We start from the raw sequence: 15,000 nt of genomic DNA on the forward strand, positions 1-15,000 counted from the left end.
TGTGCCCTGTATGCCCAACCTCGCCCTCTCCCAAACATACTCTTCAGACTCTTTCTAGCATTGCTACTTCTCAATGGAGGAGTCTCTACCACCGCTGATGAACATACTGTTCAACCATTATTACAGAACTACAGTGTCGCCATCTATGAAAATTCCCTTCCAAGAACCTATGTGGCGGCAGAGGAACTCATAGGTATACCCTTAGAGACTCTGCCGCCCACTAGCCACATTACATATAATATTGTCCAAGGAGATGAAGATGGCTTCTTTACGGCAGAGAGTGAGGTTGTTGGAGGTGTGGCTGTCTTACAGATCAGAACTCGAACTGGGCTACGTGATGTTCTTAACAGAGAAAGGCAGTCACAATATGTTTTGTCTGTGGAAGCCAAAGTTAGGAGCAATGGGCAAGGGAGTGGTAGAACTAAGTATCGAACTCAGATAACTGTTGTGGTTTTAGATACCAATGACAACATCCCTTTGTTTTATCCAACGTCATATCAGATCAGCGTGGGTGAGGATGCACCTTTACACACACCGTTGATTTCCGTAACAGCACATGATGCTGATATTGGGTACAATGGTCAGGTATATTATTCATTAGAAAATCCTGAAAGCAATTATTTTGCTGTACACCCAACAACAGGCATTGTGAGCGTAACAAGGCCGTTATCACAAATGTATGGCCGAACACATCGAGTTGGTATCTTAGCACAGGACAGAGGTCCCCAGCCACGCACTTTCAGGCCAGCAGCAGCAGCACGTGCTACAGTGGAGGTACAAGTTCAGAGAGTAAATTTACATTCTCCAACCATTACTGTACATCACCTTCCTCATGTAATTGAGCACTCTCACACACACATATATGCTATTATCAATGTTGATGATGCTGATGAAGGAAACAGTGGTATAGTTGATAAAATAGATATCATTGGAGGTGATCCAAACCGGTTGTTTAGTATTACCCATGGTTCTCATTCCAAGGAGTACAATTTGGCTGTTCTTAAGCTGCTAGATAGGGAATTAGCTCCAGAAGGATACAACCTGACTATTCAAGCTACCGATTCTGGCACTCCTCCAAGAAATACTAAGGTTAATATACATGTCAGTATTGCAGATGTTAATGACCATGCACCAGTATTTGCTCTGGAACAGTATGAAGAATCTGTAAGTGAAGAAGCTCCTCCAAATACTCCTGTTGTCGTTGTGGCTGCTTCAGATACTGATCAAGGTATTAATGGAAAAGTGCTGTTTAGAATAGTAGCAGGGAATGAGGATGAAAATTTCCATATTAATCCACAGACTGGTTTAATATCTACTGCTGAGTGGTTGGACCATGAAAGTACTGCTTATTACAGTCTTACTGTGGCTGCTGTCGATCAAGCAAGCAATGCACGCCGCAAACAGTCATCAGCTAAAGTAATTATCAGAGTGTCAGATGCCAATGATAATGCCCCACAGTTTAACACCCCAAATACAGAAGTCACACTCGATGAAAATGAACCATCAGGTACTTATGTTACTCGTGTTGCAGCTACCGACCAAGATTCTGGGGAAAATGGCTTCATATCATATAGCATTGCCAATCTTGATCAGGTACCTTTCAGTATCGACCCCTTTGATGGTACTGTAAGGACTTCCTCTGTTCTGGATTATGAGACTCAGCGAAGAGTATACACCATTAAAGTGCGAGCCTCAGATTGGGGAATACCATTCAAGAGAGAAACAGAAACTACAGTGAAAGTCAAAGTTCGTGACATTAACGACAATCGACCACAATTTGAAGGTGTAGACTGTAAAGGGTGGGTCTCAGTAGATGCACCTATTGGTACAAGCGTTCTTAAACTTTCTGCTCTAGACCTGGATGCAGACAGTGATGTAAAATATAAACTGCAAAGAGATATCTCAGAGGAATGTTGGGCTATGGATGCTTCTTCAGGTGTACTTGCCTTGACTTGTGACCTGAGAAAACATATGATCACTGGGGCCATTTCCAGAACTTATGTTCTTAATGTAACTGCTACAGATGGCACTCATGTTTCTGATGCAACCAGTGTTACAATTGCAGTTATAACAGACAAAGCTGAAGATCAAGCTATGGTAAGACAACATTCACATGTTGAATGTCATAGCACTGGGGTTGGTGCAAAGGCTTCTGAAATAGTTGCAGCAGCAACTGAAAATAATGCAGCTGAAGAGCATTATGCTCTTTTACCCTTACGCTATGGTTACAATGCTCATGCTCCTGAGCTTCCAGAAACATTTCCAAGTGTTGTTGAAATTCCTGAGGATGCAGACATTGGTGCAGAGATAATAAAAATTGAAGCTACTGACCATGACCGGGGCCACAATGGCCGAGTGGTGTATGCTGTATCAGGAGGTGACACAGATTCTGTATTTAGAATCGGAGTTGATTCAGGTGTTTTGTCTGTTTGGGCTGAACTAGATCATGAACGCACCCCAGAGTATTTATTGAATATTACTGTATATGACTTAGGTGTGCCTCACAGAAGCATTTCACGAAATTTAACTATCCGAGTCACAGACGTAAATGATAATGCCCCAGAATTTAGTAGCGTTAGCTACAGTTTGCATTTGCCAGAAAACACCCGGAATGGTACCAAGTGTAGCACAGCTTAGTGCACAAGATGCTGATGATGGCATTAATGCCAAAATTAATTATAAGTTAGTCACTGATGTCGAGGAATTTACAGTTGATCAAGAGACTGGTATTTTGTATGTTTCTGGGTCCTTAGATCGAGAAAGAAGGAGTGAATATGATTTAAGGGTCAGAGCTTGGGACAGTTCTATTGAAGACCCTCGTTCTGCTCTTGCTCGAGTTTTAGTTACGGTTCTGGACATGAATGATTGCTCCCCTGAATTTGGTGCTGCTAGTAGGTTGTCAGTAGATGTGCCTGAAGACCTTCCCCTAGGTGCTGTGGTTGCCACACTTCGCGCCACTGACCGCGATCTAGGCCTTGGTGGACAGATCTCATACTCTCTTTTAGATAGCCACAGCAATGTCTTCCGTATTGATGAAGAAACAGGAGTCGTTAGAATAGCTTCTGCTTTAGACTACGAAACTCAGCCATCATATAATTTAACCATACGAGCCCAAGATAAAGGTTCACCCCCTCTTGAGAGCCTGGCTTCCCTTTTTGTTCAAATTCATGATGTGGATGAAAATTTAGGACCGCCTGCCTTTCCCCAAAGGATATTGCGGGGATGGGTTCATGAGAATCTTGCTCCTGGTGCTCTTGTGACAACACTGAGTGCTCGAGATCCCGATGGAGGACCATTACACTATACTATCATCTCTGGAGATGGCGTAGGATTCTTCACTGTTGACAAGGAAGGTAAGTTTTGCCTGTTTCTGATGCGTTTGTAAACTGTTTGTAATCATTTTCCATCTTTGTGATGTCGATCTTCTTTTTATGAAAATTCTTTCCTTTTTCTGGGGAAATTCCTAGAGATAATGCGTGGAATATGATTAGCTTTATATATATATATATATATATATATATATATATATATATATATATATATATATATATATATATATATATATATATATTTATATGTGTATGTATATGCACACACACACACACACACATATATATATATATATATATATATATATATATATATATATATATATATATATATATATATATATATATGTATATATATATATATATATATATATATATATATATATATAGATAGATAGATAGATAGATATATAGATGATAGATAGACAATATTAAAAGCATAACTATAGAATATTGAGATCTTTATCTACATTATGTTGTATACGGAAACGGTTTCTTTGTTGGGGCAAAGGAATAAATACACTGCATTAATAAACAGGACCTGCATCAAATCTGTGCATTTCCGCGCAGCCCATTAGTTGTGCACTTCGTGTAATCCAGTAGATAGCTTTGTATAATGTAATCTGGTGTATATGCCGCAAAATTTTAGGTCGACCGTCACTAATTGTTGCATAAGTACATTTTTCAGTCCTTTCAGTTATTTAAATTATATAAAGAACAAGGCTCTGTAATTTGGTGTATGTGACCTTGACAGGCTGATTCCTTTTTTCATCTAACTTTTAAGACTGGTATTTTCATTGATAGTTGAAATATATCTGGTTGCAAATCAACCTGGATATTTGGTATTAGAGAACATGTTTTGTTCTTTTTGTTTGTTTAAACACTGGTGAAAGATGAAGTTTTAAAGAAAAATGTTCTTGAAAGTACAAGTCATATTATTAATTCTCCCATGATTTTTAGTGTTCCCCGCTGTTTGCCAGGCCCATCGCCACCATTGATTATGTGCCAGTGTACATGATTATTAGTGTAACTGTCACTACTTTTTTCATCTCGCTAATGGATTTTTTATGTCTCTCTTGTGTGCATTCTGTACTGTACTTTGTCGTGATGGAAATGTAAATTATTATTATTATAGTTTAGAATTTCGAGGTGTATTATTCAATTGTATTAGAACTTTCGTAGCAGCAGAGTTAGAAAAGCCATTGGAAAATGAGGACCACAACACCTTAGATGGAATAGGTGGCTAATCAATTTTCAGTACGTATTTGACCTTTTTGTTTCAAGTCTCTCTCTCTCTCTCTCTCTCTCTCTCTCTCTCTCTCTCTCTCTCTCTCTCTCTCTCTCTCTCTCTCTCTCTCTCGTGATGAGAGCAGTTTATTCTGCCCATTTCAGTCCAGTATCTCTTTAATTTTGTTGATTTATGTGTGATGGTGAAAGGGGTGATGGTTCCTTTATTGGATGAAGTTTTCCCTTTAGGAAGTTGTGTGTGTGTGTTTTCAATTTGTCTGTTTGTAAACTTTGTTGATGTTTAAATGGCATTTCTTTCATTCTTCATATCCATGCTTTGTTTCTGTTACTAGAAATGGGAGTTTCTGTTAATTTCAGGCAGGTGCTACAGAGTGACTTCATTCTGTTTGCTAAAGAGATCGACGTTTGGTCTGTTGCTGATTTTGTCTTTTGTTGTGTTAGTCATATTTTGACCTCTTGCGTAGTCACTAATCTTAATATCTGACATGTTGTTGAGTCAATGATAAATTTTTTTGACCCCTTATCGAGCCACAATTGTTTTCCTGACCCCTCGTGAAGTCTCTCAAGCGAATGGTCTTGTCACAGTGCCTCGTGAGGGTCGTCCGTGAATACCATTTATGTTTCTGTCCATTCTGATATACCATAGTGTCTTCATCATTGGACAAGGAAGGCTTTGTAGTTTTGAATGTGGAGGACTACGTATTCATTGCATGCATATGCGTGTGTTTCCATGTTACATTTACCCAGTGTTGTCTGTGAATGTGTGACTTACTTTTGTTTGCTTTAATAATTCGTTGATATATAATAATAATAATAATAATAATAATAATAATAATAATAATAATAATAATAATAATAATAAAAGTGATATATAGCTCATGGGTATATTCAAATCCTGAATGCAGAAAGAGACAGTGTAAGCCCTAGAAAATGCATTAGGAAGATAATAATAGTAGTGCGAGAAGACATAAATAGTACTTTAAGAGGGGAGGATACCTGATCACTTGCCCTTCGTTTTATATGTAGGATGATGAGAATGATAATATCTAAGGGAGATTATGGCTCCAAGATAGTTGAAGATAGGAGCAATACATTTAAGAGAAAGTCATACTAACTGAATTTCTTTTGCTCAGAAGAGAGATTCCTGATTTATGACAGTAGTTTCAACAACCTCACTTTTTCAGATGTATCAGAATGGTAAGGTTACACATACACCAGTAAATTTTCTTCACGGCTTGTAGTATTATTATTATTTTTATTATTATAATTATTGTTAGTATTTCGTTATTAATGAATATTAAATACACTATTTCTTTGTATTGCCTCTGTATCCCATACCATTAAATTAATACTATTTTTGGGGCCGTCAGTCACGGAAGGAATTTTCAGCATAGATGTGCATTCCTTTTTTGGGGTAGGGTGTCCCCACTTAATTCGACACAGGATTACAATTAAACCCACGTGTCTGTGGTAACCTCCTGTAAGAGACACTCCGAGAAAGGCCGGGAAAGAATCCGCGGTCAACCACAGGTAACTTAGCATGACTCAGGTGGAACCCGTATGTATCAGAAAGGGGCTTGTGGCTTGACACGACCACGGGCAAGCCGGGCTCTTGCTGCCTCGTCCGTCGCTGTGGTTCTGATGTCGTTTGTCGGATAGGGTGACGAAGGGCTCGCAGGGCTTGGTGGGCTGGGGTAGGGTGGGGCTGTGGGGTGGGGTGTCACCCTTTTTCCAGGCCTGAGGGAGGATTTGCCATATAAGTTGGTTTTAGAAATTGTGCTTCTCCGGTTACCTTCCTTGCACGATAATCCCATTAGAAAAGGCAGGAGAAAAAGGTCGTTTTTTTCTCCCCTTCATGGTTTTCATCGGTGTTATTTTCACTCGTTGCCTCTTAGAGGTGCGAAGAATTTTGGTTATGCCTTCGATCACTGGAATAGCAATAATTAAAATAATGCAGTCTTTTAGGCATGTGAAATTTACTAGTGCATTATGCAACCATAATAATAGTAATAAGATAATCGACCAGTTCCACTTGTATTCACTGAGGAAGGCTTGCCAGATGTTTCCAGTGCAAGTATAGACATTTTGGTTCTAGAGAAATCTTACTGTTCCATTCCTTTTTCTGACGTGTACTCGGGGCTTTAAGGTAGCATCTTTCGCTCCGATAGAAACCTGACAGATTTTTTTTATTGTGTTATATGTAATTATGGCACATGTTCTGTACGCTCTCTTGTAAGTATAACTGAAATCCAGAATGGAAGAAATCTTACAGAACTGTTGATTTGTTTGACAATCATTCTATTTGAATGACTGAAAATACAGTTTTGCTTTATATACTGTATACTGTATATATATATATATATATATATATATATATATATATATATATATATATATATATATATATATATATATATATATATATATATATATATATATATATATATATATATATATATATATTTGTACGTATGCATATGTAGATTTTCACCATTTAACAGGTTGTGGCTCCCAAGAGAAGAAAGAGAAAGGACAGTGATCACTGCCGCTATCACACCTATGTTGTTGGATCGTGGATGAACCTCCTGTCTGGGAAGCTTCCACAATATATACATACATGTATATAAATTTATATATGTATATATATACATATATGTATGTACATGTATATAATAAATATATATATATATATATATATATATATATATATATATATATATATATATATATATATATATATATATATATATATATATATATATATATATATATATATATATATATATATATATATATATATATATATAGAGAGAGAGAGAGAGAGAGAGAGAGAGAGAGAGAGAGAGAGAGAGAGAGAGAGAGAGAGAGAATGTTTACTTACTGAAGCTCTCGAGTAAGTGATACAGTGAGATAAGCAACTTATTAAAACCTGTACATAGCGTGACGAATTCAGCAGAATGCGTTATTAGGTGGCGCGGTGATAAAGACCGACTTCCTCTTTGGGGATCTGGAACCGCGCACCTGTGAGTGTGAGGCTTTTATCTCTGAATGTATGTGCAGGTACAGTGAAGACCAAATGCTATAGCGATATGGTGTGGCCTCGCATAAATCCAAGGAATGTGCAGACAGCACGATCGAAAAATAGTAATGAATGTGGTGCTGTACTACAGCTGCTAACAATAACTACAACAGTGATCTTAATGATAATAATAGTAATATTTACAGTATGTATAGTAGTGTGGAAGTAATGATGTTGCTACCCTCCCACTACTACTACTGATAATGGTAACGAAAATGTTAATAATTTTGGCATATATAAGAGCATAAAGACTACAGGAATGTAACTGGCTTCCGTCACTAATAATATTGATAGTCCATCGAATGTAGCGTGATCATTCATTTCATTGTTATGAGGAGCTTCGGGAGATGACATATATGCAATATGAATGGGAGTGAAGGGCACTTTTTCTTGAATGACGACTTCGCGTTGTTTGGGATGGATTTCCGGCAAGCTTTTTTTACGGAGTCGTTCGTTATGTGACTGTTGAATTGAACTGAATTGCATGTTGAATTTAGGCCAAAGGCCAATCGCTGGCACATATGAGGTCATTCAGCGCTGAAACGGAAATTGACAATAAAAAGGTTCTAAAGATTTAGCAGGAGGAAAACCTCGCAGTTGCACTATGAATCAATCAGTAGGAGAGGATGGAACGTAAGACAGAAGAAAGAGAATATGAACGGAGGTACAGTCAAAGGAATGAAGGGGGTTACAGCTAGGGGCCAAAGGGACGCTGCAAAAAACCTTAAGTAATGCCTGCAGTGCACCGCGTGAGATGCACTAACGGCGCTACCCTCCTACGCGGGTTATGTGACTGTTGGCGGACTTACGAGTATGTGTCGTCTAGTTGGGCCGACACAGAAAAGGCTTGCCCGGGCTTTGAGTTTTGGTAGAGAGAGAGAGAGAGAGAGAGAGAGAGAGAGAGAGAGAGAGAGAGAGAGAGAGAGAGAGAGACAGAGCGTGTATCTAGGTTCATAACGATGATCGAAATTATGATTAAAATGGGGAAATTTCTGTTACTGTGCAGTAATTATGGCAGTAGTGATTACAATGGAAGCAGTCATCATCATCCTTTCATCATCATTATTTACGTGGACGACATTAACAGTCGTTACAGTCACAAGCAGCAACAAAAATTGTTGTAATCACTATGATAAACCACAGCAGTTATATAATCATTATAATCAACATCAGTTTTGTAAATTATCAGCAACAACAAAAATAACAACTGTTGTAATCATCATCACCAACAACTACAAGAAGATTGCTCATCAGCGCCACTCTCATCAGTAGTCGCCATCTTCGTCATTAACACCAACAACAATATTCATCGTCCTCATCATCAGGAGCAACAACAACATCGCAACAACAACAATAATAATAATAAATGCTGAGTTCTAGTAAGTGTACTTGTCCAGGCTCTTAGTAATAAAGGGAGTATTAACCACCATCAGCAACATTAATGATAATAAAGGGAGAGTGAACGTTGACAGAAAAGCATTGGAATGTTGCAAGATAAGATGTACTCGCCTGGCTCTCTCTCTCTCTCTCTCTCTCTCTCTCTCTCTCTCTCTCTCTCTCTCTCTCTCTCTCGGCGAGTGTTGTTGTTGGATGTTGGAGACCTCTTGAACTTTTCTCAGCATGAATGACTATTCATCATTCCTTGTTATTATAATTGTTGTAGCTGTTGTTTTGATAAGCTTTTGCACTGCCTGCCAGGGTTCATGGAACTTGCTTTGCTTTGACATTGTATGTATATTCATGTGAGTCATGCTTAGATTTAATTACTCTAATTTTCTTACCAGTATTCCGTGGTACTCACATTATGATCAGTTAAACTCTTATCACTCACCTTTATCTATGTGTGAAAATTTATTACACCATTCCACTGACACTGTAAAGCTTTATTACGATTTTTAAAGCAACCATTATCCTTATTTGTATGAAAATATTCCCTTGATCCTTCATCTGTCCGTTTACAGTGTACCACATTCAGTTTCAGTTTTCTGTAAAAGAAAACTATTGAGATGGCTTTGTTTGTCCGTCCGCCCTCAAATCTTAAAAACTACTGAGGTTGGAGGGCTGCAAACTGGCATGTTGATCATTCACCATCCAGTCATCAAACATAACAAATTGCAACCCCCTAGCCACACCAGTTTTTAATTTATTTAAGGTAAGGTTAGTCGTGGATCGTGCGTCTGGCAGCGCTTTCCGGAGGCGCGCGGTGCATCTTCACTCGACCGCATCTGGGGAGTAACTGATCGTTGCGAGGTCGTAGCTGATACTTTTATAAAGCATTATACACTGTACAGAAAACTCGATTGCGCCGAAGAAACTTCGGCGCATTTTTTACTTGTTTAAATAACGGAACTATGAAGTATAGTTATGTGTAGCGTAAAAGATTAAGAATGATTATCTGAATTGTGCCTTACTGAATATGTTTCATTAAATTAAGCATGACTAACTGTCGACTCATGTGTATTAATGACTGCAGACACTCGGATAAATGATAATGTGTTGGTGACACATGCATTATTAGCCTGGTTTTCAAAGTAAGGTGCTGTTAAAAAAAAAAAAAAAAAAAAACCATGATAATGATGATAGTAAAGTCGTTTTGACGACGTCATGAATTATTGAAAGGACTGTTGATGACGATAAAAACAATAATATTATTGACAGTTGTGCTGGATACGATGATAATGATGAAAAAACAACACACTTTCAGTTTAGGGTCAAATATAGATGCTGCATTCCTGGTTGAAGTAAGGAAAAAATCAATTAGAGGTAGGGAACTGGAACTGTTGGGATGAAAAAAATTTAAATAAATTGGCAGTTGTTTAACATTAAAAGGACATACATACATGCATACATACGCGTACGTGCATACATGCATAAATACATACAGCCTGTGTATATGACGGGGAGAGAATCCTAACCGTGGAACATTGGGCATCATGGGGCACTCAGAAAAACTAGGTGAAGGAGTCTTCATTAGCCTAATTATCTCTTCTTTGGAATATGTTCCATTGCAACTAGTGGCGATAGCTAAATTTTCCTAATTACTTAGAAATGAAGGAAAAATGAAACACTTTAAAGTTCCCTCAGGGTATGGTTTATGTTTGTGTTTATTAAGTGGCTTCATTCTTTAGTGCAATCTCTGTCGCTTTTATGTTTATCTTGGATCTACCAACGTTCTGCGGTTGTTGGCATCTTCTAGAGTTTTAAAATATTTCAGTTCCGAGCTCCCAGTAACTGTTGCCTGAATACAGCTGCAATGGATAGCAATTGCTTAAAACACTATTGCAGCTACCTGGGTAGTACCAAGACCCGCTACAACGGCTGGTACGAAGTCTGGAAATCCAGCCATGCTGTCTTTATTGAGTTTGATTTGACTTGACAGTTTTTGCTAGTTGCTGCTTTGACGTGTGAAACATTTTTCTGGGATGGTTTTCGAAATATAAAGAACTTTTTGAGTTCTGGTGAGTGTACTGTGACTTTGATTTATTTTATTTTTTTTAATAAAAAGTGGAATTTTATGAGATTATACTTGCAGGAACGTGCAAGCTGGATTGGTATTGTTACAGGTGGCTTAAAAAAATCCTTTTGCCGTCATGATTTAAATTTTGTATTATCTTCGAATATTCGTGCAACTGTTCATATATCATGGTCTTGTCAAGATATAGTGAGCCACTGAAGTTAATTATGTATGTTCACTTGACTATTATCATGTTTTCTTGGAAATTTCCATAAATATTTTACGTTCATTGTATTTTACCGATATTATAGCCACTTTTGCTTGTCCTTGTTTATCTAAACATGATTTGTGCATTTTATGGATTTGTTATGCTGTGAAATATTAATAGTCTCATTTTGGCTTTCTCTTTTTAAGAAACGCAAGGAACCATTGTTTTAGCTTGGATAGGATACAACAGATCCTGTAATAGATAAGGACTTTTAATCTCTCTCTCTCTCTCTCTCTCTCTCTCTCTCTCTCTCTCTCTCTCTCTCTCTCTCTCTCTTTTATTAGTTCCTCGTTGGGTGAGTGGGTTCCGTTCTCAGCTAGTACTCTGGTGGTCGCGAGTTCGAATCTCCGACCGGCCAATGAAGAATAAGAGGAATTTATTTCTGTTGATAGAAATTAATTTCTCGCTATAATGTGGTTCGGATTCCAGAATAAGCTGTAGGTTCCGTTGCTAGATAACCAATTGGTTCTTAGCCACGTAAAATAAATATAATCCTTCGGGCCAGCCCTAGGAGAGCTGTTAATCAGCTCAGTGGTCTGGTCAAACTAAGGTATACTTTTTTTTCTCTTTCTTATTGTGTCCAGTTCTAAGGATAATTCTGATATTATTGCCTTCAATAATTGTGACAAATGATAACGGTTCCATACAGAAGAGGGCCTCGACGAGGTAATCTCATCGTGGCGCAGTGGTAAGCTTACAGCTTTAAAACTGATGGACTCGTGTTCGAATTTCGAACCGACGAATGATGAAGAGTGGGTGCTTTCCGTAAAAACTGTGGACCTGAGCAGTGAATTACATACCTAGTTATTAGTCGATTGTTGTGGGTCATAGCTAGGTAGGTGTTTGAGAGAGAGAGAGAGAGAGAGAGAGAGAGAGAGGAAACACTAAACTGAGGTGTTTACGGCGTTGTCAAAACGGGAGAATCTCTGGGAAAAGTTAAGTATACCTTAGTTTTGCCAGACCACTGAGCTGATTAACAGCTCTCCTAGAGAGGGCTGGCCCGAAATATTAGACATATTTTACGTGGCTAAGAACCAATTGGTTACCTAGCAACGGGACAGCTTATTTGTGGAATCCGAACCACATTATAGCGAGAAATGAATTTCTATCACCAGAAATAAATTCCTCTAATTCTTCCTTAGCCGGCTGGAGACTCGAACTTCAGCGAATGATAGCCGACAACTCTACCGACTCACCCAACGAGGAACGGGGAAGAGACGCCGCACATGACTTAGGCGAACCTTTCCGAAAGTATTCTAATATGCGTTCTTAAAGTGCCTTAGAAATATATGGGAAGGTTGGGGAATATGAAGAAAAAATGTAAAAAATCGTAGCAAACAGGTATATTTACCTGTTTGCTACGATGTTTGCATAATTTCCTAGGTTTCCTTGACTCCGGAATGTTTAGTGTCATTTATGGCTGTATAATGCATTATGCAGTTCATAGATGCGTGGCTAAGTGTATATTTTTAGAATAGTTATTGTGCTACTTAGAATGTTTTTTTTTTGCCAAACGTATATTTTCTGAAGGGAAGCTCAGTTCATTATTATAATTACGTGGGCCTCAGTAGCACTAGTGTTAAAGACCTTTTTGAGACTAGAGAGAGAGAGAGAGAGAGAGAGAGAGAGAGAGAGAGAGAGAGAGGGGGTTAAAATAGAATTATATTTTAAAGTGACTAAAACTCCAAAGACAGTATTACTCGGCCTTACTCTCCCAAATTTTTCCCCTGACGCCCTCTCTTTCACGATAACAGAAAAAGATAAAAAGAAAAAGTGTGGGGCTTGAAGGAACGTCAGCTGCGCATTTGTTCACAGGAGCTCTTAAATACTAAAGCAATCATCAAAGTCTTCTTTTTCTCTTTCATGAGAGTTAGTTTCTTACTTATCGTCTCTGTTTATTTTCATTGAAGATAATGAAACTAATTTGTTAAATTTTAACCGTTCTATTTTTTAATGTGCAAAGACTAGTTGTTGAAATTCGGCCGTGTATAAGAAATCCTTTTGAACTCTGCAACAAAATATGCACAGAATCAGTTTCTCATTATGTTCAATAGAAGTCTGTTTTTCCTTTACTGGTAAAAATTTGGTCGTCATCAGTATTAATATCCTATGGTGTTTTTGGGACTACATGACCTGCTGCCCTCTTTGGCAACATGTTGGGGAGGAGGTATCTGTTTCTTGGGGCATGTGGTCATCTAGTGTTGCAGTAACGCTCTGAATTTGTTTTTGAATTGCGATGCCCATGGCATATGCTTCTGTTGCTGTTGGTGTTGGAATGTGCTTCTTGGGCAAATATGTATTTTAGATCGCATGATCATTTTTGATGATTTGGAGATTCCTGATCTTATGCTGTCTTGTGCATTTCCATGTAGCTGAGGTCGGCAGTCTGACAGAGTGACGTAGTATTTGAGATATCTGAGCATGGTGTAAGGACAGCAAAGTAAATGAGCAAGCCAGCAGAGAAACTTAGACGTGTTGCAGGAATTGTGTCACTTAATAGGACTTTTAGTTACCTCCTCATAGTTGTGTAGGGTTTCTAGTTTTCATGTGGAAGCAGAGATTATATATACATATATATATATATATATATATATATATATATCTATATATATAACATATACATATTATATATATATATATATATATATATATATATATATATATATATATATATATATATATATATATATATTGTTGAATTGTGTTAGCTGCTTAATTATAAGAGATTCTACCGTACAGTTAATAGAGAAGAAGTATTGCTCTCAATATTAAAAGAGTTCTCTACCATCAGAGAGCGTACAACTAAATGCAGAATGACAGTTTCATATAAAAGTTTTGAAATTTTTTTGGAATAATTTTTGGTTAACTAGTTTCAGAGTTCAATAACTAATTATGCTCATATATATATGTATATATATTATATATTGTATATACTGTACATACATACATACATACATACATACATATATATATATATATATATATATATATATATATATATATATATATATATATATATATAGTTGGGGACTCTCAGGATACTGATAAATTTCAGAACGACGAACATCCAAAGCATGTTTTTAACTCTATTTTTGACGTTTCGGTACAAATCTGGCACCATGTTCGAAAAGGTTTAGCCAGCTTTAAACCTTGATGGCAGTTCATTTCCTTTGAACATAATGTAAATATATAAAACATATTTACATTATGTACAAAGGAAATTTTTTATATTATCTTGTCCTTTTTTTTTTTAATTCTTTAGTTTTTTCTTTTAATCTTTCGACCTTTAGTGTATGTGTATATAATTGTAATATTGTATATACTTTTACCATATACGTGTCTTTTGCTCATTTCAGCTGATTTTTCGAAAATGGTACCAGATTTGTACCGAAACGTCAATAATAAAGAGTTATAAATATGCTTTGGATGTTCTTCGTTCTGAAATTCATCAATATATCTATATATATATATATATATATATATATATATTGTTACGGGCTTATGGGGGAGGAGGTTTGAGTGGACCTTGAAATAATAATTTATCCTGACAAGAAAACCCATTGTAAGCCCATACCAAAGAAATGCAAAATTAACAGAGAAAGGGTAGGTTGCCAAGTGAAAA

The 15,000-nt window shown here is 37.2% G+C and overlaps 1 protein-coding gene across 1 annotated transcript in view; it reads left to right on the top strand.

Moving 5' to 3' along the window:
• LOC136854674 (fat-like cadherin-related tumor suppressor homolog) overlaps positions 1 to 15,000 on the top strand; it is a 723,114-nt gene that overhangs the window by 120,695 nt on the left and 587,419 nt on the right. The window contains 2 exon segments of the mRNA XM_067131274.1: positions 1 to 2,619; positions 2,621 to 3,353. The exon segment at positions 1 to 2,619 is cut by the window's left edge and continues 81 nt beyond it. Coding sequence (XP_066987375.1) covers positions 1 to 2,619; positions 2,621 to 3,353 — 3,352 coding nt within the window.

This window comes from Macrobrachium rosenbergii, chromosome 29, assembly GCF_040412425.1.
Source record: "Macrobrachium rosenbergii isolate ZJJX-2024 chromosome 29, ASM4041242v1, whole genome shotgun sequence".
Taxonomy (NCBI): domain Eukaryota; kingdom Metazoa; phylum Arthropoda; class Malacostraca; order Decapoda; family Palaemonidae; genus Macrobrachium; species Macrobrachium rosenbergii.